The sequence below is a fragment of the Cetorhinus maximus genome, chromosome 20, assembly GCF_964194155.1.
Source record: "Cetorhinus maximus chromosome 20, sCetMax3.hap1.1, whole genome shotgun sequence".
NCBI classification, from domain to species: Eukaryota; Metazoa; Chordata; class Chondrichthyes; order Lamniformes; family Cetorhinidae; genus Cetorhinus; species Cetorhinus maximus.
In genome coordinates this window covers 82,930,069-82,955,566 of record NC_135898.1, presented here as the reverse complement: position 1 = coordinate 82,955,566, position 25,498 = coordinate 82,930,069, and the positions used below count along the sequence as shown (strand labels likewise).

Here is a 25,498-nt window from a genome sequence, read left to right as displayed (position 1 = left end):
TCGCAGTTAGCACGGTGCTCAACAAATACTATTAAAATCTGTCACTCTCTGTTAAAAAGTTCTCAAACTGCATTCCCTGGTGTTCTCTCATGCACAACAGTGGGAACAGTGGATTCGAGCAGTGGCTAAGGACCACAGGAGGAAATCCAAAGCACTTGGTTCGTTGGGGCTGTGCCTTTCTGCAGCTACAGTCAGTAGCCGCATCCCAATTTGGCGCCTTCCCTAGTCTAATAGCTGGCTGGCTCCACATTGTTCCGGGATCACACTTGAAGTGTGGCCATTTTGGTGAAGTACCCACAGAGTACGAGCGCCCAAGAAATATGGCAAACAATTTTACTGCTAAATGATGCCATAAATATTTAATATATTCAGCTGCAAGTTGAAATTTCCTTTCAATTATAATCTTCTAAAGAACACGTAGGGTTTAGTAGTTGCTATGGAGTAAAGAGTCACCAAGGGACAGTGATGCCTTGTTTCTACCTGGCAGATTTTTAAACTAGAACACTTTACTTTAAACTGTCCTTACTCGGAGGTAGTTGAGAGTAGAGTTGGACAGACCACATCTTGTGATGTTCTTTGACAGCTGATCCAACATCTGTGGGTCCTGGGACTGTTTAAAAACAAGTAATACAGATTAATAAGCAGGTTGGTGAGGCTGAGTTGTATAAATGCAAAACCTCAGATTCTCCCACGTTACCAGAAACTCGGAGCAGGGTCATGAGTTTATTGTCAAAATTTGAGTTTGTGGTTTTTGAGGGGGTGGGTGCAGTGGGGAGTGTTATTGATTCATTCTTACTGACCATTATCATCAAGGCATCAATGGCCTACCACTTTAAAAACGCAGCATGTATCAATCCAAGGAAGAGTTTTACACCTTTACTGATGATATGACAATGAGCTGCTTCCTCATTGGAAACATTTCCATTTTTGAGTTAGAAGAAGAGTGGTTTAAGGCCCACTCCAGACAGCGCCGATGAGTGGAAATGGAATATGGTCTCTAATTCCTGGGTTGACATCCAGGAGGACTCATCACATGCAGACAAAGTGACCTCTGGCTCAGGGGTAGCATTCCCGCCTCCGGGTTAGAAGGGCTGGCTTTGGATCCCACTCTAGATAGCCCCGGTGAGCAGAGATCTGGCTCTCAGTGCTGGGTTGATGTCCAGTGGGAGCACAGGAGTCTGATGGGTGACCCCCTGCCATTGTAAAGGGTAGGGGAGGATCTTAGTCTTAATTAGAGCCCATCTTGGAGTAAGTCCTCTGAAGATAAAAACCATGAGGAAGGCAAGGGGAAACCACCTCAGCTACTGCTTCCCTAGAAAGTGGCTCAAGCATCTCAAAATTTTGGAGTCTTAGGATTCATGAACACAAGAAATAGGAGCAGGAGCACGTCATAGGACCCCTTCAGCCTGCTGCACTATTCAATAAGATCATGACTGATCTTTGACCCCAATTCCACCTGCCTCACAGCACACAACAGAATAAATTGAGAATGTAATGTTCCATTTATGGAGGTTAAATCACACATTAAATACAGTAAGAATTTTTAATCGAAATATTAATTGAAGAGAATGTTCAAGTATGAAAACATTCCAAAGACACAACAATAGCACTGAAACTGAGTGAAACTACTTAATCGAGCTTTTCACCCCTCAAATCAAATCAATTACTTCATTCATTTCTGACGCAATTAGCTCATTGAGACCAATGGGAAATAATTTTATCAAACTTGTGGCATCAACCAAATTTCATTCACAAATTTGGTATTTGTGAGTTACCAGTTTAACTCATTTCTTGCACACAAAGCAACTCAAATCACTTTACAAGAAGCAGATATTTTTTTAAAAAGGATCGCTCCCTCCAAACAATGTTGGGGTTTTCTCCCTCTCAAAGGATCTGAAGTGGAACTGGAAGAGCCAAATCTCTGGAGGAAACTTTCTTCTGGGCTTTGGCGTTTGTTAAGGTGAGGGTTGGAGAGTTGAACATTTGCTCATTTTAACAGGCCAGTGTCTACAGTGAGTGTTCCAGCCCACTGAGTTTAGAGATCTGAGTGAGTGAAGGAGTCCGGGCTTGGGAAGAAGATACTCACGTTCATTGCGAGGATGCTGCGTGGGATCAGCTCACGGTGCTGCCGAATATTAAAATGCCAGGTCTTGATCCTCATCATATCATCAAACATGAACTCCAGGTATAACCGTCCCTCCACACATACCTGACAACAACCATCAATAAGTTAAATAACATGGTACTTCATTACGTGTGTCAATTCTAACATTACTGTATCTCATAGTTAACAGTTCACACATCCCAGCTTCATTGTAAATCTGTTAACACACCCCAGCCTCAGCTTTTTTCATTCTTGAGATGTTACAGGTGAAGCCAGTATTTATAGCCATCCGGAGTCTCTCTGGGAAGATAGCGGTGGGCTTTCTTCTTGAAAAAACTTTGTGCCATGGTTTGTCAGGATCCCGGCCTCCAAAAATGGCAGGTTGCCACAATGAGTTAGTGGAATAGCACAATGGTGCCCCGAGGGTCAGAGAACACCCAACAAAGTGGAGGGAAGCACAGAACTGGTTGAACTGTTAACCCTGGACAACTCCCATGTGCTTTTTAATGTTTGGTGTCAGCGCACCAACTGTCTGGAAATAATTGCACCCCCCCCCGCCCCACCCCACCCCGCCACTCTTTCACAAGGATGTTGATATGCCACAGAGAGAGCAAAAAAAGGGGCAAAAAAATTACACAGACCCCCATCTCTACAAATTTAACTCTGGGACCAGGGTTTAACTCCAGCCTCACCTGATGGGTGCAAGTCTCACTTGTTTATTTGATGTAAGTAGAGTTGACAACTCTGGTGGAGGTTTCATCATGTTTACCTGCCTCCAGTTTCCCTCCTTCGCCCTCCTCCCCCCTCCCCCCACCCTTCCCCCATCTGGTTGAGCTACTCATTTTGTTTATATTAGAGATGGGTGGGGGGGGGGGGAAGTGTTCAAAGATTTTTTTTTTCAAACCCTCTATGATTTTTCTCTCCGGAGTTGCTTGCAGCAGTGTCCAGGAGATTAACCCCTTAACTGCTAGGGTTTCCAGGGCAATCCTGCAGGGGCAGCAAGCTTAACCATAAGGGTCCTATGCAATGAGTTGAGGTTAGTTTCAATGAAGTTATGAGTGTGAATGGCTTCACAACATGGAACTGATCTTAATTTGGCAATCCCTCTCAGGGAGGCCACAGTTTTGGAAACTATGGCAATAAGGGACAATCACAGCCATAGAGGAGATTCCCTGAACTCCTGCAGCATCACATAAATCAACCTGCCTCATTTCACAGGGCGGAATCCCTACCGAGAGCCACAGCAGAGACACAAACCCCTGCACCCTGCCTGTGAAAAATGTCAAATGGGGACTCATCTTCCCCATGGGTGAGAGCCCTGGGGCAGCAATGTGTACTTGGTGTGTTTCCCGATTCAGGCCTTACCTTCGTGAACATGGGCTTCCCATGCTGTGTCACCATTGTGCACTGGTCACAGTCCAAGGACACAAAATTATTGTGGAATGACTCCTTTGGGTGCTTGAGGACATAATACAGGTCAGTTGCCCCTCCCTCGAAGATACTGCGAAAATAGCGTGGGATCAAAGTCCGGCCAATAGCTGTGGGAGAGACGGAGCAAATGGGAAATTATTATTTGACTTGAAGGTACCTATCTTGCTCCAACAGAAGTTCCTCTGGTGCCAGTCTTCCTCCAGCACTTTCCCCCATTCACCATGAGAGAGTCTGGGCAATGAGTGCCATCAGGGTTGTCAAGAAAGAACTTGCATTTCTGTACAGCCGTTCATGTCCTCATGACATCCCAAAGCATCTACAGCTGATTAACTTCACTTTTGAAATGTAGTCACTGCAATAAGAAATTGGTACCAATTTGCGCACAGCCAGGTCCCACAAACAGCAATGAGATCTCTGACACTACATAATGTATTTTTAGTGATGTTGGTTGGAGACAAATATTGGCCAGGATACTGGAGAGATCTCCTTGCTCTTCTATGAAATAGCGCTATGGGATCTTTAACATCCACCTGAGAGGGCAGACAGAGCCTCAGATTAACAATTCACCCGACAAACAGCACCTCGGACACTGCGGCACTCCCTCAGTACTGGTCTGAAATGTGAGATTAAATTGTGTATTCCAGTCTCGGGAGTGGGGCTTGAACCCACAAACTTCAGGCTTGGCAGCGAGAGTGTGATGGAATGAGCTAAACTGGCAGCTTCAACCACTGGCAGGGCATCGGGGCTGAATCTGATCCTGTCTCGTTCAAAGTTTGCATCTCCCTGAAGGGACCATGGGATGGTGGTCAGCACCTAAAACCTTGTGGGATTTCCTCCCACCCCCCACCGAGACCAAATGCAAATCATTGAATTCAATGCAGACCGGGAACTGAACCTGGGAGATCTATCTCTAGGAGTTCGTGGATCATTGAGTTCTTTATCAGATAGTACAACAAATATCTCTCAGGAGAGGGCTCAGCTCAGAAGAAGTCATATGGACTCGAAACGTTACCTCTGTTTGTCTCCCCACAAATGCTGTCAGACCTGCTGAGTTTTTCCAACATTTTCTGTTTTCATTTATGAGGGTTCAACTACACCAGCTTCATATCTGACAATACTGCGGGAGCTCACTGCTGGTGTAGTGAACGGTTGGGAGCATGACACCAGGAAGAGAGGAAATGGAGAGTTATTGGGAAATAGAATAATGGAACTGCTGTACTTACTGTATCGCTTTGGCCCATCTTCCAAACAGAAGGTGATGGTTAACATGGCATCATCTTCAAAAAACTCTGTGGTAAAGGCATCCCACCAGAGATTGTCGCATTCCTAAAGAAAGCAAGATTCAGTTAGAGGACTGGAATGTGAGAATGAAGAGAGAGAGAGCGAATGAAAATGTGTAAATGAAAAACATCAATGAGGTGGAAACCAAAGGAAAGAATAAGAGAACAAGTGCAACAGAATGAGAGTAAGAATGAAAAAGATTGAGTGAAAGATGAGAGAAAACAAAAGAAGGATTGAGAGATGTAGCGATCGAGCAAGATAGTACAAGAGAGACTGAGAGAGAGAGAGGACAAGAGAGAGCGGGACAGAGGGAGGATAAGAAAGACTGTGTTTGAGAGACGGTACGAGACAATGTGATAGAGTGGGAGAAAGAATGTGGGTAAGAAAGGCAGATGCATTACTTCATCCCAAGTTACTTAAAAACTATAGCCAGACTGCATTAATGTTAACAATCCTCACTAGCGTTCTAACGTCTCTGCCTGCTGATTGATGTAGTTCATTGAAACAAATAAAATTCTAAAGATGTTGAAAGAATGTTATCCCTGGCTCGGGAGTCTTGAACTAGGGGTCACAGTCTCAGACTGAGGAGTTGTCAATTAAGACTGAGATAAGGAGGTTTCTTCACTCGTCTATGATCCTTTTACAAGCTAGACGGGCTGAATGGCCTGCTCCTGTTTCTTACCTTCTCATCTGGTTCTTGACCCATTGTTATTCTTCAATCCCTGATCTCTACACACAAAACCAGCTACTAGGGGTTGGTCTTTGACAGTCTTTATCCAGCTGGGGCACATTCCATCGCCTCCAATGTGTCAGATTTCATTAATATGTTTTCCAAATGTCTTCTTAAACAAACCCATTCACCAAAAATAGAGACCGAACAGCCAGGAGTTTGGAGTCAGTCAGTGGGAAGTGTGGAGAGGTGTACTGACCAACATCCTCCTGATCCACAAATAGCTGGCACCATTGTCACTATATTTCACTTTGACAAGTTTCAAGCTGATCTGATCAGTCAGGTGATTTAGGGGAAGCTGGATAAACACATGAGGGAGAAAGGAATCAAAGGATGATAGGGTGGGAGGAGACTCTTGTGGAGCATAAACGCCAGCACAGAGCAGAGGGGCCAAATGGCCTGTTTCTATACTGTAAATACTCTAACTTCCAAATGAGGCATACTGAGCAGGTTGGTCCCAGTTCATTCCAGGTCTGAACTGAGTCACTCACTCTCAGCAGGGCAAGGGTGAAAGTAAAATAACTGATCTCAACACCCATGGATTAGACACCAGAGAGAAAGAAAATCAGACAGAGTTTGCATTCCTGCTTCTTGCAGCCCGGAGATAGATGGGTAGAGGGAGCTTTACTCTGTAACTAACCCTGTGCTGTACTTGCCCTGGGAGTGTTTGATGGGGACAGTGTAGAGGGAGCTTTATTCTGTATCTAACCCTGTGCTGTACCTGTCCTGGGAGTGTTTTGATGGGGACAGTGTAGGGGGAGCTTTACTCTGTATCTAACCCCGTGCTGTCCTGTCCTGGGAATGTTTGATGGGGACAGTGTTTGATGGGGGCAGTGCACATAAGATCATACGGACGAGCAAACGAATAAGGAGTAGGAGTAGGCCATTCGGCCCCTCGAGCCTGCTCTGCCATTCAATAAGATCATGGCTGATCTGACTGTGGCCTCGACTCTCACTTTCCTTCCTAACACCTATACCCTTTGACCCCCCTTGTCAATCAAGATTCTAACTCAGCCTTAAAAATATTCAATGACCCAGCCTCCACCGCTCTCTGAGGGAGAGAGTTCCACAGGCTCACAACCCTCTGGGAGAAAAAAATTTCTCCTCATCCCTGTCTTAAATGGGCAGCCCCTTATTTTTAAACTGTGTCCCCTAGTTCTAGTCTCTCCCACAAGGGGAAACATCCTTTCAGCATCCACCCTGTCAAGTCCCCTCAGGGTCTTAAAAGTTTCAATAAGATCATCTCTCAATCTCCTAAACTCCAATGGATACAGGCCCAGCCTGTCCAACCTTTCCTCATAAGGTAATACCCTCATCCTAGGAATCAGTCGAGTGAACCTTCTCGGGACTATTTCTAATGCAGTTGTGTCTTTTCTTAAGTAAGGAGACCAAAACTGTACACAGTACTCCAGATGTGGTCTCACCAATGCCCTGTAGCAACTGTAGCAAAACATTCCTACTTTTATATTCCATTCCCCTTGCAATAAACGCCAACATTCAATTTGCCTTCCTAATCACTTGCTGTACCTGCACACTAACTTTTTGTGATTCATGTACCAGGACACCCAGATCCCTCTGTACCTCAAGAGTTCTGCAATCTCTCTCCATTTAAATGATATGTTGCTCTTTTATTCTTCCTGCCAAAGTGAACAAGTTAATATTTTCCCACATTATACTCCATCTGCCAAACTTTTGCCCAGTCACTTAACCTATCAATATCTCTTTGCGGACTCTTTATGTCCTCTCCACGGCTTACTTTCCTACCGACCTTGGTGCTATCATCAAATTTAGCAAACATACCTTCGGTCCCTTCGCCCAAGTCATTAATATAGATTGTAAATTGTTGAGGCCCCAGCACTGATCCCTGTGGCACTGCACTCATTATGTCTTGGCAACCTGAAAATGTCCCATTTATGCCTACTTTCCTGTTAGCTAACCAATCCTCTATCCATGCTAATATGTTGCCCCCTACATCATGAGCTCTTATTTTGTAAAGTTACCTTTGATGTCGCATCTTGTCAAATGCCTTCTGGAAATCTAAGTGCAGCACATCCACAGGTTCCCCTTTAACCACATTGCTTGTTACTTCCTCAAAGAACTCTAATGAATTAGTCAAACACGATTCCCCTTTCAACAAACCATGTTGACTCTGCCTGATTTTCTAAGTGCCCTGCTCTAACCTCCTTAATAATTGGTTTCAGCATTTTCCCTATGACAGATGTGTTAAGCTAATGGTCTGTAGTTTCCTGCTTTTTGTCTCCCTCCTGTCTTGAATACAGAAATTACATTTGCTATTTTCCAATCTGATGGGACCTTTGCAGAATCTAGGGAATTTTGGAAAATTAAAACCAATGCATCTACTATCTCAGCAGCTACTTCTTTTAAGACCCTAGAATAAAGTCCATCAGGACCTGGGGACTTGTCAGCTTTTAGTTCTAATAGTTTTCTCAGTACCGTTTCCCTGGTGATTGTAATTGTTTTAAGTTCCTCTCCCCCTTCCACCTCCTGATTCACAATTATTTCTGGGATGTTATTTGTATCCTCTACATTGAAGACAGACACAAAAAACTGCTCAATTCATCTGCCATTTCCTTATTTTCCATTATTAATTTCTCATTCTCATGCTCACTTTACTTACTCTTTTCCTTTTTGAATACCTGTAGAAATTCTTATTGTCTGTTTTCATATTTCCAGCTCTTGTACTCTAATTTCTCCCTTTTTTTTACCCATTCTTTGCTGTTCTTTATATTCTGTCCAATCTTCTGACCTGCCACTAACCTCTGTGGAATTATACACTTTTTTTTCAACTTGTTACTATCTTTCACTTCCTCAGTTAGCCACAGGTGGTATGTCCTTCCCTAGAGTCTTTCTTTCTCACAGGAATGTACCTTTGCTGAGTGTTATGAACTATCTGTTTCAATGTCTGCCACTGCTTCTCTACTGACCTATCCCTTAGCCTAATTTCTCAGTTCACTTTAGCCCTCATATTTGCCCTTATTTAAGTTGAAAGCACTAGTCTTAGACCCACACTTCTCTCCCTCAAGCTGAATGCAAAATTCAATCATGTTATGATCACTGCTACCTAGGGGCACCTTTACTATGAGGTAATTAATTAATCCTGTCCTCTCTAGAGGGAGCTTTATTATGTGTCTAACCCTGTGCCGTACCTGCCCTGCGAGGTTTGATGGGACAGTGTCGAGGGAGCTTTATTCTGTATCTAACTCCGTGTTGTACCTGTTCTGGGGCTGTTTGATGGGGACAGTGTAGAGGGAACTTTAATCTGTATCTAACCCCGTGCTGTACCTGCCCTGGGGTTGTTTGACGTTGACACTAAGTACCCGATATAGAAAGTGTAACATTCTCCTGCGCTATAATTCCCCCCATTAATGAGCAAAGGTTACAGAAACAAAGTATATTAAAGAGTGAATTATGTTTTACCTCTGCCCAGTTCTGTAATCGTTTGTTGAGTTCGAATATCCTGTAGTCGGTTTGGTTCATGTAAGGTGTGTGTCTCCTGTCATAAAACAGAACAATTGCTGAACAAAGCACCTCATTCACAATGAATCTGCTTTTCTAGTTTTTGTGTAAATGTTCAGAGTATTCTTTTAGTTTCCCATCTCTCTTTACTTCTCTTTTTAAATTCAGTCATGGGATGTCAGCATCACTGGCAAGACCAGCATTGATTGTCCATCCCTACTTGCCCTCGAGAGTTGGTGTTGAGCTGCCTGCCTGCACCGCTGTAGTCCATGTGGTGTATCTAGCTGTTTGCTACACTGAGTGGCTTGCTTGGCCATTTCAAATCAATCACATTGCTGTGGATCTGGAGTAACATATAAACCAGACCAGGTAAGGATGGTAGGTTTCTGTCCCTAAAGGACATTAGTGAATCACATGGGCTTTATGACAATCTGGTCACTAACGATCATTAATAGTGAGACTAGCATTTTATTCCAGATTTGTGAACTGAATTTAAATTACCCCCAGCTGATGGGGCTTGAATGCATGTCTATGGAACATTAGTCCAGGCCTGTCTCCTGAAGGCTTCTATCTCACCGAAAGTCTTAGACCTGTCTTCATTTCAAACTCATTTCATCTGTTCTGGTGAAGAGTCATACGGGCTCGAAACGTTAACTGTGCTCCTCTCCACAGATGCTGTCAGACCTGCTGAGTTTTTCCAGGCATTTTTGTTTTTGTTTTCCTTTCATGATCTTCAGTTTGACATGGCACCAAGGCCTGAATATATGCTACCTGTCCACTGCCAGGATTGGCGGCAGCCATTCTGATGCCTGAGGAACTGAATGTGACTCTTTTGTAGCTGAAGACGGCAGCCTAGGACCGAAGGCTTCCTGGTCAGGAAATCCGCTGGCGCACCAACAAGCTGATTTCAGAATTCCAATTACAAATCCCCCTGTGGCCTGGCCTCATACGATGTCCACCGGCCTTATTTTCCCCACATGCCCCTGATCAGCTGTGGCTCAGCTGGTAACAGTCTCGCCTTAGAGTCACAAGGTTCTGGGTTCCTGCGGACTCGAGCATCAAGGCTAACACACCCCCAGTGTAGCACTGAGGGTGGATAAAGCTCTGCACTGTCAGAGGTGAGACAGCAATCTGAGGCCCTGCCTGCTCTCTCAGGCGGACACGAGATGTTCCGTGACACTATTGGAAGAAGAGCAGGGAGTTACCCCTGGTGTTCTGGCTAATATTTATCCCTCCATTAACATCACTAAAAACAGACTACCTGATCACTATCACATTGTTGTTTGTGAGAGTTTACTGTGAGCAAATTGGCTGCCACATTTCCTACATTACAACAGTGACTACATTTTAAAAGTACTTCATTGGCTGTAAAGTGCATTCAGATGTCCGATGATCTTAAATGGTGCTATATAAATGCACATCTTTCTTTTTTCCCTTTCTTCGCTCCGCATCACTCACTGCGCCCTCTGCTCCACCGTTGGTGTCCACTCCTTCAGCCCCTATGGAACTCTTTGCCTTCACCTTCTCCACTCCATTCCTGCTTGCAAACCTCCTTAAAACCCCTCTCTTTCACCCTTCCTTTGGTGTCTCCCCCCACCACTCCGCTCACTCTCCATTTTACCTTCCCCCTCTCCTGCTTGGCGACAATAGTTTTGAGATTCCTTCTGGTGCATGAAGTGTCAAATAGAAGCGCACGTTGTTAGAGAAACTGATGAATTGGGGCAGGAAGGGGGTAGGCAGGGCTGCCTGTTGCTGACTTGGCTCCTGGACAAGAAAGCCACTAGATCACTTTCAGTAATGAAGGGCGTCAAACTTCAAAATGGCTTCCACAAATCCTGACGGTGAACAGATAACAAGGATTCAGGCCTCGGTACGCCAATCTACACCTCTACATCAGGGCAAGCTGGCAATGCAGGCAGTTGCTACCTGGGAGAATAACATTAGGTTGTGTGTCACTTGCCTATTTTTAATTAGCCTGTGCTATATTAATTGACCATTTCACATCAAGACATTCCCTGGTTTCTAGCGAAGAAATCCAGAAATACTTTGAAAGTTCAGACTGTACTTGGAGTACTGGACACTGGACCTCCGAAAAGATATACTTGCTTCAAGAAGGCGTAACACAGTTTCACCAGAATTATACTACAGCTGAAATGGTTAAATTACAAGGACAGATTGCATGAATTGTCTTGTATGGCCTTGACTTTAGAAAGTTAAGGGGTGATCTTATCGGAGGTATTTAAAATGAGAAAGGAATTCATACGGGTAGATAGAGAGAGAAACTGCTTCGTCCAGTGGGAGAATACAGAATGGGGGGCGCAATCTTAAAACTAGCGCAAAGCAATTTAGAAGTGAAATCAGGAAATACTTTTTTGCCCAAATGGTGGTGGAAATTGGGTAATATCTCCCCCGGTAACTGCAGATGCTGGGGTTCAGTTGAAATTTTTAGGCAGAGATTGATAGATTTTGTTTTGCTGTGTAAGGGAATCAGCCAGGGTATATCCCTATCTTCCTTCAGTGACCTTTGCTGGAAACATTGTGAGTTCTCACAACGCCTGTATCTCAATGCACCTTCTTGTTTGTGGAATGAGTGCGCCATGAGATAGCTTTCAGTTCTGCTGAACAGTGATACTTTGTAAAAGATGTGGGAGATCCCTCAGACATGTCTTGGCCATCTGGGGTATCTTGCTTGATCACCATTTATTGTAATAAAGCGATTCAAGAGCTTAAGTGGGCCAGATAACCATGGCAACAGAATCATTGGGAGAGACTGGGATGAACATGAGTGTATCTTCTTGGAACCATGTTAACTGAAATTTGAATTGACTGTCTTTTGATATATTGTAGTTTAGTGTTAGTATTGTGTAAATATAGAGATTAAAGGTAGAATTGGTATAAGCATTTGGAGCAAAACACTTTCTATCGTCATGCTGGAATTGTAAAAGACAGTACCTGAGGTCTTATAGTGAATCGTGAGCTCACAAATAAAGGATTATATAATTATATCGAATCACACCATATTACTTGACTTATATTGGATTGTGTAACATGAGCTTATTAAAGGATAAAGATGGTTCTGCAGTTGTTACTTTAGATGTCAGTAATGATGAACAAAAGTAGAACTGGAAAGAAGTCCATCACATGTTAGGAGACATTGGGTGAGGAACGGATCAGCTCTCTGCCTTTGATGACTTCTCTTGGTGAAAAGCTTGATCCACTGTCCTTGGCCAACACCTGTAGAATGGGCAGTCGGGCAGGTTGGCACAGGTTTGGAATCAAAGGTGGAAAATTCCAGCTCTGTATGTCCCAATACCACAAGATCTATCCAGCCTAAGGCCAAACTATTATTACAGTTCTGCCACTCACCCAATGCCAGGTTCCAGATATGTCGGAGGATACATCGGTGTCGGACTGTCAAGAGGAAGAAAAAGTACATAGGATAGTTGAAAATACAGGAATATTCAGTTGGGTTCACTTTTCATCCTTGGAATAATATAACCAACCCCCTGCCCCCACCGTGGCAACTCGCCAAGGCTTCTTGAACCAAACTTCCCAAACCCGTGACCTCTGCTCCCAAGAAGGACTGACAGGTGGCACCATTCACAACTGCACAAAGTGAAAAGTGTTCCGTCTCTGTACACAGCACAAACATTCACTCCAAAATAAACACTGTCACGCGCCTCAAATCGAGATCAGAAACTCTCAGGGTGAAATTCCCTATTTTCAGAGTTCATCCAAACCCTCCCCCCTCCCCCTCCCCTCCGGAACTGATGCTCCAATGGGCTGGGTAGTGTTAACCAGATTAGAGGGAATTCTGGGACTTGGATACACTCTATCCATGATATCCTTTGTAATCCTGGGCTTTTTTTAAAGTCATTAATTGGATGTGGTCACCACTGGCAAGGCCAGTATTTACTGCCCATCCTTAACTGCCCCCGAGAAGTGGTGATGTCCCCACATCCTACGAATGGCAGTGTTGAGATTGGAGTGAAAACAAAAATACCTGGGAAAACTCAGCAGTTTCAATTCCGCAACGTTAACTGTGCTCCTCTCCACAGATGCTGCCAGACCTGCTGAGTTTTTCCAGGTATTTTTGTTATTGTTTTGGATTTCCAGCATCCGCAGTTTTTTTTACAGAGTACAGGGAGCTCAGGCATGACAGAGAATGAGGATCCACAGAAACTGATCCTATCCAACAGAGAAAGAGGAGAAAGACTGGAGGCGACATCCAAAATGATGACTGTGGCACCTTGAGGCAGGAAGCTATTGAAATGAGGGGGTGCGTTGAGCAGAGGTGGAGGAGGAGATGGAGGGGAAGCCTAATGTGGCAATTGTAGGCCATTCAGTAATTAGGGGGACAGTTGGCATCCTTTGTAATGAGGATCGAGAGTCCCTCATGGGATGTTGCTCATCTGGTGCCAGAGTGAGGGACATCTCAAACCGTTCAAAAGGATATTGGAGAGGGACAGAGAGGTTCCAGTCATTGTGATACATGTTGGGACCAACAGCATAGAGAGGAGTGGGCGAGAGGTCCTGTTTGGAGAGTACCAGGAACTTGGAGCTAAATTTAAAAACAAGGCCTCAATCTTATAATCTCTGGAATATTACCTGAGCTACATGAAATTTGGATGGAGATAAGCAAGTTATGGAAATCAATGCATGGCCGAAGAAACGGTGTGAGGAAGAGGTGTTCGATTTCATGGAGCATGAAACCAGTGCTGGAACAGAAAGGAGCTATACTGTTAGGACGCGCTCCACCTGAACCGGGCTGGAGCAGTATCCAAGCAGGAAGGATAAATAGGACAATCACAGGATTTTCAACTAGTAAATCGGAAATTGTTTTATTAATCACTCTATGTAAAGGAAAAACAAAAAAAAAATGCAAATTAATTAACCCAGGAGGGAAATTTAAAAATGTGCAGGTAAAACGTTAGAACTGAAGGAGAGGTTAGGGTGTGTAGATCAAATAGACGTTCTTTATACAAACACACAGAGCACAGGGGGCAAATCGAATGAATGACGGGTGCAAATTCATGGCAGCCATTACTGAGACGGGGCTGTTAGATGGTCAGGTCTGGAATCTAAACACACCAGGTTATAAGATCTGCAGGAAAGATATGAAAAATGGCAGGAGGGAGCAGTAGCCTTTGTAATTAAAACTGCAATCGCTTCAACGATACAAGAGAATATAACAAGGGGCAAGCAGACAGCGGAGACTTTATGAACCACATTAAGAAATGGAAAATGATTTGAGGCTGGCAGTTGTGTAGCTGTTGAGAAGGAGTAGATTGTATAAAGATAGAGATTAGACAAGCATGTAACAAGGGCAGTGTGGTTTTAAATGGGGAATTTTAATTTTCATATCGATTGGGATAAGCAGACTAGCACATGTCAGAAAGGTAGTAAATTACTTTTGGGTGTGTCCAGAATGTTTCTGCAACAATGCGTGGTATCTTATCATCTTAGTCTCTAGCACAACGGCATGACTATTTTTTGACAGTGAATCCAATCTCTCGATTAGCAGTCCTTCCGGCTGCTCTTTACCAGGGCAACCAGTTGCTTGCCTCTGAGCTTCCCGATCAATCAGGGAGGCTGGGCAAGATGATGCGAGCATTTTATCGGAGGAAGGATTTCGCTTAAAGGGGCCACAACATGTTTCAGAAAAGCTCAGCAACACTTGGATATTTGAGGCTGCAGCAACCAGATGGAGTGGAAACCTAGAATGGGTGCCTCCCACCCCCCCCCTCCCCCATCCCTACCAGGGGGTCTCACTCTCACCTGGAGGTCCAGCTGAGGGGTTGCAGTAAGGTGAGCTCTCCCAAGAATGGGAGGAGGACAACAACATCTCCAATCTGGCTGACGTGGATGGAAGTGGCTGAGGAAGTGAGCAGCGCCCCAACCTGGAGACAGTGCACCAAGAAGGTCCATCACCTCAGGAGCACAGGGCAGGGGAATGATGAAACACTGAGATAAAAACAAAAAACTGCGGATGCTGGAAATCCAAAACAAAAACAGAAAACGTCAACTTTGTTCTTCTCCGCTGATGCTGCCAGACCTGCTGAGTTTTTCCAGGTATTTCTGTTTTTGTAATGATGAAACACTGTCAGCTGCCAATCCCCACACTCTGACTTTCCCAGCAATTCCTCAGACAACACCTTGCAACTCCACTTATGGCTCTGCTTGTAGGCACCTCACATCGCCATCTGAGCAGCCAACACTCATTATTGTCCTCAGCCTAGTGCCCTTTGACCAGGCCTCACAGTGACCTTCACAAATGATGTCCTTCCCTCCTCTGCACACAAGCCATTCCCAGCACTCATGCCTCCTTTCTCTCCTTGCAGGAGGAGAGTGCACAACTTGGTGACAGTGGATAGGAGGAGGTAGGGGATTTGTCCTCTAGTGACAGGCACCTTGACACCACTGGTAATGCATGCCCACCTGATCCACTGGGAAGGAGGTCTTGCTCCATGAAGATGCAAATGTCAGCGGCAACCTGCCGTGCGAGTCCTGATCCTCCTGAGAGACTGGTACTCAGACATGTCAAGAGAGTGTGTGTCCAGTGTCCTAGCTCCGATCAGCTGAATATCAGTGTCCATCTCCTCTGCCCTGTGGACGTGTACGTAGCTGAGGGGAAAGCAGTTGATTCTGCTGCTGGTGTTGTTCCTGCTGAAGCTATTGGCAGTGGTGATCCCCCTGCCTTTGACCCTCAGCAGAGATGGAAGGTGGATCTGCATAAACTGCTCCCAGCAGGGAAGTGCAGCTGAAACTGAGTGAAGTGCCAGACAGGTGGAGGTGTCTTCCATGCAAGTGGGTAATCACCTGTTGAGGAGTGAAAGTATTCTCTGAGAGGAGGAGTGCTTCGAACAGCACACTCTCACCTGGCCATCACCGGAGTTCTTCAGTGTAACTGACGAAAGCTTTCACAGTTCATCAGCTTCACTGAGGAAGATCTTCCTGCTTTGCTGCTGTCGTTGTCTCCAGCCTGCCAGGCTGCAGACCCAGCGTGGAACTCCTGCACTATTGGGAAAGAGGGAATCCACGTGCAAGATCCCTCCCAAATGATTCTTAAATACTCCAATTGGCTTCTCGCCTCAGCCATGAGAGTTCCCCATGGCATTCCCAATCGGCCCTGGAAAGCTGTGAGGGGGGCAGGATCAAGTCGGAATCTGGCCGAACATCTTTTTCTGTAATCTCCCTGCCTCCAAACTGGAAGCTGCTTCCAGTGGACTGGGAAAATTCCACCCAATATGTCCTGGATCCAAGAAAGGTCGGGGGGGTGGGGAGCAGATCATGTCACATTTAGTAATGTGCAATGATCCAGTGAACAATGATCAAATAGCAATCATAATATGCTCAAGTTCAACACAATGTTTGAAAGGTAGAAAACAAAACAGTGACTAAGATTCTAGATTAGGTTGACTTCAATCTGACGTAACAGAGACTGCCCACAGTAACCTGGGCAAATCTGTTAATGGGTAAAACAACAGTGTATCAGTGGGAGATGTTCCAAAAAGAATTTGTCAGACTGAATCAGTTCATAACACTAAGGGACAAGAGCTCTACTTGCCCAAAAGAAAAAACAGCCAAGGACCAACGAAAGAGATAAGAGGCAACATAAAACTGAAGGAAAAGGCAGAGAAACGTGTAAAAATTAGCACACATCCTGGTGGATGGGAAAGAAGCAAAAAAAGCAAAGGGTGACAGAACGGATAGTAAGGGCTACAAAAGCAGAGTATGAACAGGAACTTGCAATGGATGCCAAAATGAAGAGAGTGATAAATCCCAAGGAGCAGATGGTTTCCATCTGAGGGACCTGGACAAGAACAGTGCAGCCGCCCTAACAATAATCTTCCAAAATTCTCTCAGTTCAGGAAACATTCACAAGTCCTACGTTCCTTTAGACTGGAAAATTGTGCATGTCACTTCGTCTTTTAAGAAAGGTGTTCAGGGAGCCAAGGAATTTTAGACCAGTCAGCCTAACATCTGTTGTTGGGAAATTACTGGAGTCTATGCTTAAGTGGAGAACCAGCATGGACATAGGGGAAGGTCATGCCTGACAAACCTGATTCAATTTTTTGAAGAGGTGACCAGTGTCCCCTCTAATTCTCTTTTGTTGCCTACAACCTATCCCTTTGAATGCACAATACTTTCAAATTTTTTTTGCACAGCCGCACACAAAGGCTGTTGAAGGGGACAAGTTATGAGCAGCCTGCATGCTACCTTCTGCAATGCTGTGTGGCCACGCACACGTGCAGTTTATGAAGAACATTGGAGGTGACAAAGAACAACGGAATGTTAATGGATGTTATTTAAATGGACTTCCAGAAGGCATCTGATAAAGTTCCATGTGAGAGACTTTTGGCTAAAGTTGAAGCTCATGGAATTGAAGGCAAATGATTAACCTGGTTAGGAAATTGGCTCAGCGACAGGAGACAGAGAGTAGGGATTACGGCAGGTACTCTCACTGGCAGGATGTGACTAGTGCTGTCATGCAAAGATCTGTGTTGGTTAGCTTCAACTATTCACTATATTTATTAATGACTTCAATAATGGGATCGAAAGTCCCATACCCAAATTTGCTGGTGACACAAAGATGGGCAGCATTGTAAGCAGTTTAGGTGGAAGTGTAACTTTACAAAGAGGTATTGATAGATTAAATGAATGGCAAAACTGTGGCAAATACAAGGTCACCCACTTTGAACCTAGAAAGTACCCTGTTCTATCCATTTTCCGTAGTGAAATGCTAGAAACAGTGGAGGTCTAAAGAGGATTCTGGTTTACAGATCATGAAAATGTCATGAACCAGAACAGAAAGTAATCAGAAAGGCTAATGGAAAGCTGGCCTTTATATCTAAAGGATCAGAACTGTAGAGGGTAGAAGTTATGCTTCAGCTACACAAAGCCACAGTTAGACCACACCTGGAGTTCTGGACCCCACACGAGGAAGGACATATTGACCTCGAGTGATTGCAGCATAAGACGTATGAGCAGAAGTAGGCCATTCAGCCCATTGAGTTTGCTCCACCATTCACTGAGATCATGGCTGATCTGATAATCCTCAACTCCACTTTCCTGCCTTTTCCCCATAACCCTTGATTCCCCTACTGATTAAAAATCTGTCTATCTCAGCCTTGAATATATTTAACTACCCACCTCTACAGCCCGCTGCGGTAAAGAATTCCACAGATTCACTACCCTCAGAGAAGAAATTCCTCCTCATCTCTGTTTTAAATCGGTGACCCCTTACTCTGAGATTATGCCCTCTGGTCCTAGACTCTCCCACAAGGGGAAACAACCTCTCCACATCTACTCTGTCAAAACCCCTAAGAACCTTATATGTTTCAATAATCTCATTCTTCTAAACGCCAATGAGTACAGGCCCAGCCTACTCAACCTCTCCTCATAAGAATATCCCTCCATACCCGGAATCAACCAAGTGAACCTTCTCTGGACTGCCTCCAATGCCAGTATATCTTTCCTTAGATAAGGGGACCAAAATTGTTCACAGTATTCTAGGTGTGGTCTAACTAGTGTCTTGTATAGTTTTAGCAACACTTCCCTATGTTTACATTCCATTTGCTTTACCTATTACCTGCTGAACTTGTATGTTAGCTTTTTGGGATTCATGCACAAGGACTCCCAAATCCCTCTGTGTTGTAGCTTTCTGCAGTCTTTCTCCATTTAAGTAATATTCAGCTCCTATATTCTTCCTGCCAAAATACGTAACCTCACATTTTCTCACATTATATTCCATCTACCAAGTTTTTGCTCACTCACTTAACCTGTCTATAGCCCTCTGTAGACTCTTTGTGTCATCCTCACCACTTGCCTTCCCACCTATTTTTGTGTCATCCACAAAATTGGCAATAGAACATTCACCGCCCACATCTAAATAATTAATATATATTGCAAATAATTGTGGCCCAGCACTAATCCCTGTGGCATTCCACTAGTTACAGGTTGCCATCCTGAAAATGCCTCCCTTATCCGAACTCTCTGTCTTCTATTAGTTAGCCAATCCTCTATCCATGCTAATATAATACCCCCAACACCAACTACTAACTAGCCTTAAATGCGGTACCTTATCGAACACCTTTTGGAAATCCTGGTTCCCCTTTATCTCTCCTGCTTGTTACCTCCTCAAAGAATTCTAATAAATTTGTCAGGCATGATTTCCCCTTCATGAAGCCTTGCCGACTCTGCTTGATTATATTATGCATTTCTAAATGCTCTGCTATTACATCCTTTAAATAAATTTCACCATCTGGTATAGTGGGATTTGAACCCAGGTTCCCAGAGCCTTACCCCGGGTCTTTGGATTGCTAGTCCTGTGACAATGCCACTATAGATTTACTAGAATGATACCAAAGGGTTAAATTACAAGAAGAGATTACACGAAGCAGGGTTGTGTTCCCTGGAAGGTGAGAAATGAGTTGAGCAAAGTTCTCAAGACATTGAGGGAAGCAGATGGGGTCAATAGAGAGAAAATATTTCTGCTGACTGGGGAGTCTAGGACTAGGGCACACAGTCTAAAAATGAGAGCCAGACCTTCTGGGAGTGAAATTAGGAAATATTTCTACATATCAAAGAGTTTACAACTCTCTTCCACAAATGGCAATTGATGCTAGATGAATTGTTTTAATTCTGATATTGATTATGATTTTTGTTAGTCAAAGGTATTGGGGTATATACGATAATGGCAGGGAATTGGTCACCGATCAGGCGCAATCTCTCGGAATGGCAGGACAGGCTCAAGGGGTCTGTTCCCAGGTCCCTAAGGTGAGGCAGTGAATAGTGTAGATTGAAGCAGAAAGTTGCAAGGATTAAATGAGTGAGAAAAATGAATACAGTTCAGTGTAGGAAATTGTGAGATCATCCACTTTGGGCTTCAGGGAAATGGTGCAGGGTATTTTCTAAAATTTCAGAAGTTAGGAAAAAATGTAGTACATATTTCGACATAGGAGCTGCATTACTCATCGCAGCTGCCCCTCGATTTGAGGATGACACCTGCTCAGAGTCGGAGACAGAGGGTCGTGAGGACTCGAAACGTCGACTCTTTTCTTCTCCACCGATGCTGCCAGACCTGCTGAGTTTTTCCAGGTAATTCTGTTTTGTTTTTTCTACTCAGAGTCGCGAGTTTCTTCTTGTGGATCTTCTTGTGTCTGAACAAGGCTGATTCTCGACCCGCAGATCTTTGGGAACATGGGGCAGGACGTCCCACGAGATATTGGGATCTGAAGTGCCGGATTTGCTTCCTTCTCTATTTCTGCATTACCACCGCCTGCCAGTGCATGGCGCGGCAGCAAATTCCAGAACTGCGCTACCGCAGATGGCCAGCAGGTGGCGCAGCTTTACATTATTGTTGCAGAGTCAACAGCCCCGCCATCAGGCGCTCTGCGGTACTGCAGCTCATGAAAAAAAAAAAATTCACCTTTCATATCCCATTGTCTCGACAGCAGGTGCATATTGCCTGCACATAAAATTATTTTCCAAACCTGAATTTAGAAAGTGGGCGTTGATTAAAAATCCGGAATCATTAGCAGGTAATTGCTCCGCGCGTTTTATGCTAAATTTTCCCCCAAGCTTCAACCCCAGGCTGAGGGGAATTCTGTAAACAAGCCATTCCCAAGCCTTTCCTTGTATCTGTCAATCAGCAGATAAATAACGGCAGACTCCAGTGGCTCCCTCTGACTTTCAGGAAGGAAAGGGTCTCTAAGGCAGTTGGGACAGGTATTACCAGTGGTCCTGGTGTCAGTTATAAAGGATACAAACCAAGCAGGGGGGGGCGGTCTCTCTTTATATTCCAACGACACCCCCAACTGGAATATGCAACATTGGGTGCTGAGAGTCAGGCAAAGTTGCAATGTTGCCCACAGTCACAAATCTTGTGGCTATTCATCGTCTGGGCTGTTTTAGTGACCAATGGGTGAGGGAGGAAAAGATGTCTTCTATCTGTTGAACCGTATCCCAGCGCGAGGAAGTGCGTTTGGCAGAGAGGGAGCAGCCTAACCAAGGATATAAATATACACACAGCATCAGGTCCTTGGGACTGATCGCAGGCTGCAGTAGGAAGTAGCGACACCAGCTTTGAAGATATTGTCCATGACATATGGGGTTCAAATAGTCGTTTGGTGGCACAGATCTTGAGTGTTGCTGAAAAAAGACATTGTGTCGAAGCTTTTTGTCCTGCACTCATCAGGACAATCGCCAGAATACCAATGTCAGGGGAAGCAACAACTTTATACTGTATGAGAAGAGAGTGCTGGATGGTTGGCAAGTGGACTCTGATTGGTGGAGATGTTGCCATGGAGAATGCAACAGCGAATGGTGACTGACAGTTAACTGCCAAGCATTGTTTGAAAGTTAAACCAGGAAGCTTGACACTGATTGGTCAAGGCATTGCCCTGGGGAATGACCCAGCGAATGGCTGTCACTTATTTTGTTTAGCTGAAACAGGCGAGTTTTCATACTTCAAATCATTCTCGGGGAGATGCAAGGTTTTCCACTGAGTATAGAGACATGACCAGCAGAAATTCAGGACCCAGGAGAACAGGGCGTTTCTTAGGGGGTTTGTCAGCTTGAACAGCAGCTTTCCTATTGCCTTCCTATGAGTTTGATCTACTTACAAACATATGAATTAGGAGGAATAGGCCATTCGGCCCCTCGAGCCTGCTCCACCATTCAGTAAGATCATGGCTGATCTGATTGTGGTCTCAACTTCACATTCTGCCTACCCCTGATAATCTTTGACTCCCTTGTCAATCAAGAACTTATCTAACTCTGCCTTAAAAATACACAATGACCCTGTCTCCACCACTCTCTGGGGAAGAATGTTCCAGAAAAACGATCCTCTGAAGGAAAAAATTTCTCCTCATCTCCATCTTAAATGGGGGAATTTTTTTCTCTCAGAGGGTCGTGTGTCTGTGGAACTCCTTCCCAAAGAGTGGTGGAGGATGGAATGTGTTACACCCCTCAGTTCAACTGTTGACTCTTCACGTTAAGGTTAAATATGGTGTCTGAGCAATTAGGTACACCCACAGTGTTGTTAGGGAGGGAGTTCCAGGATTTTGACCCAGAGACAGTGAAGGAACGGCGTTATATTTCAAAGTTAGGATGGTGAGTGGCTTGGAGGGGAACTTCCAGGTGGTGGTGTTCCCATCTATCTGCTGCCCTTGTCCTTCTAGATGGTAGCAGTTGTGGGTTTGGAAGGGGCTGTCTAAGGAGGCTTGGTGAATTCCTGCAGTGCATCTTGTAGATGGTAAACACTGCTGCTACTGTGCGTCGGTGGCGGGGAGAGTGAATGTTTGGGGAAGGGGTGCCAATCAAGCGGGCTGCTTTGTTCTGGATCTAATCAAGGGGTTGGGTGGTTTATATACAGAATTACAGACACCCAGGAGTGAGTGAGCCTAGAGACAGTGTGTCAGAAGGGAATTCAACTTTTGGGGGCATCATAGATAATCTTGATCCAACACTCAAACACACACACATAGGGACAAGGAGCAGGAATTCTGATTGGTTTTCCCCTCTGCCTCCGTGAGATAATTGTAGATCCACAAGAAACACCCAGAGCTGAGATCCACTGACTCGACAGATTCAGAGGCCTTGCTGGTCAGTTTAGCTCAGTATCATACGTGACATTCACCCACTGAGATATCACGTCCCCCCGAGACGAGACTTTCTTTTAAACCACTTCAGCACTCTTTAAATACACAACAAGAACTGGTATTTCTATAATACCTTTCGTGACCTTATGACAGCCCAAAGCATTTTGCAAACAATTAAATACATTCCACAGTGAGAGTCAGTGTGTGGGATCTGAACCCCAGTGAGAGTCAGTGTGTGTGGAACCCGTACCCCAGTGAGAGTCAGTGTGTGTGGGACCTGTACCCCGGTGAGAGTCAGTGTGTGTGGGACCTGTACCCCAGTGAGAGACAGTGTTTGTGGGACCCGTACCCCAGTGAGAGTCAGTGTGTGTGGAACCCGTACCCCAGTGAGAGTCAGTGTGTGTGGAACCCGTACCCCAGTGAGAGTCAGTGTGTGTGGGACCCGGACCCCAGTGAGAGTCAGTGTGTGTGGAACCCGTACCCCAGTGAGAGTCAGTGTGTGTGGAACCCGTACCCCAGTGAGAGTCAGTGTGTGTGGGACCCATACCCCAGTGAGAGTCAGTGTGTGTGGAACCCGTACCCCAGTGAGAGTCAGTGTGTGTGGAACCCGTACCCCAGTGAGAGACAGCGTCTGTGGGACCCATACCCCAGTGAGAGTCAGTGTGTGTGGGACCCGGACCCCAGTGAGAGTCAGTGTGTGTGGAACCCGTACCCCAGTGAGAGTCAGTGTGTGTGGGACCCGGACCCCAGTGAGAGTCAGTGTGTGTGGAACCCGTACCCCAGTGAGAGTCAGTGTGTGTGGAACCCGTACCCCAGTGAGAGTCAGTGTGTGTGGGACCCGTACCCCAGTGAGAGTCAGTGTGTGTGGGACCCGGACCCCAGTGAGAGTCAGTGTGTGTGGGACCCGGACCCCAGTGAGAGTCAGTGTGTGTGGGACCCGGACCCCAGTGAGAGTCAGTGTGTGTGGGACCCGTACCCCAGTGAGAGTCAGTGTGTGTGGGACCCGTACCCCAGTGAGAGTCAGTGTGTGTGGGACCCGGACCCCAGTGAGAGTCAGTGTGTGTGGGACCCGGACCCCAGTGAGAGTCAGTGTGTGTGGAACCCGTACCCCAGTGAGAGTCAGTGTGTGTGGGACCCGGACCCCAGTGAGAGTCAGTGTGTGTGGAACCCGTACCCCAGTGAGAGTCAGTGTGTGTGGAACCCGTACCCCAGTGAGAGTCAGTGTGTGTGGAACCCGTACCCCAGTGAGAGTCAGTGTGTGTGGGACCCGTACCCCAGTGAGAGTCAGTGTGTGTGGGACCCGGACCCCAGTGAGAGTCAGTGTGTGTGGGACCCGGACCCCAGTGAGAGTCAGTGTGTGTGGGACCCGGACCCCAGTGAGAGTCAGTGTGTGTGGGACCCGTACCCCAGTGAGAGTCAGTGTGTGTGGGACCCGTACCCCAGTGAGAGTCAGTGTGTGTGGGACCCGGACCCCAGTGAGAGTCAGTGTGTGTGGGACCCGGACCCCAGTGAGAGTCAGTGTGTGTGGGACCCGGACCCCAGTGAGAGTCAGTGTATGTGGGACCCGTACCCCAGTGAGAGTCAGTGTGTGTGGGACCCGGACCCCAGTGAGAGACAGTGTGTGTGGGACCCGGACCCCAGTGAGAGTCAGTGTGTGTGGGACCCGGACCCCAGTGAGAGTCAGTGTGTGTGGGACCCGGACCCCAGTGAGAGTCAGTGTGTGTGGGACCCGGACCCCAGTGAGAGTCAGTGTGTTTGGAACACATATTGAAGGCTGTTTGGTGAGATTCAGGGGATGACTGGCTCCCATGGAAATGAGCTGAGAGTCAGAGCGTGCCAAGTTGTCAGCCACTACTAGAGTGACTAGTTTTTCAAGGAAAGGAGGCAGCACTGAGAGCGTCCCCAGGTGGCTGACACTTACCCGACATCGCGATCCAGCATGCTGCCTGGGTGGTAGGGGGGAAACGCGTTGCCGTTTGGGGGCTCCTTTGGCGAGTACAGTTTGAATGACTTAGACGAACACCCTGGAACAAGAGGACAGATAAACATAAATACTGTCACAGATATATAAATACATGAAGTTCTTCAGACGAATCAGACTGTACCCCCCAACCAGCATCACCACCCCCCCCCACTTTATACTGTGTGGAAATTTGGTCTTGGTTAAGAGCACAGGTTCACCAGGACATTAGCAAAAAGAGAGATTACATAAACTAGGCTTATATTCCCCGAAATATAGAGGGTTAAGGGATGATTTGATTGAGTTTTTTATAGTATTTGAAAGCAGCTGATAGGGTAGAGCAAGAGAAACTTTTTCCGCTGCTGAGGGACGTAACCTTAATTTCAGACCCAGATCGTTCAGGGGAGGAGCTGGGAAACACATCTTCAGACAAAAGGGGGTACAATCGTGGAAGTCTCTCACAAAAAATAGCAGATGGTAGCTCGATTGATTATTTTAAACCTTAGATCCAATAGGTTTTTGTTATACAAGGATATGAAAGCATGTGGATTAAGGCAGGCGGACGCAGTCATGATACAGCTCGGTTATGATCTCAGTGAATGACAGAACAGACTCGAGAGTCTGAACAGCCTTTTCCTATTCCTATGTTCCTCCATATCATGAGGCCAAATCATAGGATGATACAGCACAGGAGACCATTCGGCCCATCCTGGAGGGTTCCAGGACAAACTTATAATCAGAGCTAGGCCATTCAGGAGAGAAATCAGGAAGAAGGTTTTCACAAAAAGGGCAATGGAAATTTTAAATTCACTCCACCAAAGGGCTTTGGATGCTGAGGTCAAATGGAGTTTTTAAAACTGACATAGATTTTTATTAGTACGGAGCACAACGCAAGTAAATGGAGTGGAGAT

At 45.6% G+C, this 25,498-nt stretch overlaps 1 protein-coding gene across 4 annotated transcripts in view; it reads right to left on the bottom strand.

Moving 5' to 3' along the window:
- Window positions 1-25,498, bottom strand: part of LOC144694513 (LIM domain-binding protein 1) — a 98,207-nt gene that overhangs the window by 12,284 nt on the left and 60,425 nt on the right. For all 4 annotated transcript variants that reach the window (XM_078565026.1, XM_078565023.1, XM_078565025.1 and 1 more), the window contains exons 2-8: window positions 24,549-24,651; window positions 12,390-12,434; window positions 8,985-9,060; window positions 4,759-4,861; window positions 3,470-3,642; window positions 2,087-2,209; window positions 527-610 (exon numbers count right to left, since the gene is read on the bottom strand). In XM_078565026.1, the coding sequence (XP_078421152.1) occupies window positions 527-610; window positions 2,087-2,209; window positions 3,470-3,642; window positions 4,759-4,861; window positions 8,985-9,060; window positions 12,390-12,434; window positions 24,549-24,568 (624 nt within the window). In that variant the 5' untranslated portion in view covers window positions 24,569-24,651. The remainder of the gene's footprint in view (window positions 1-526; window positions 611-2,086; window positions 2,210-3,469; window positions 3,643-4,758; window positions 4,862-8,984; window positions 9,061-12,389; window positions 12,435-24,548; window positions 24,652-25,498) is intronic.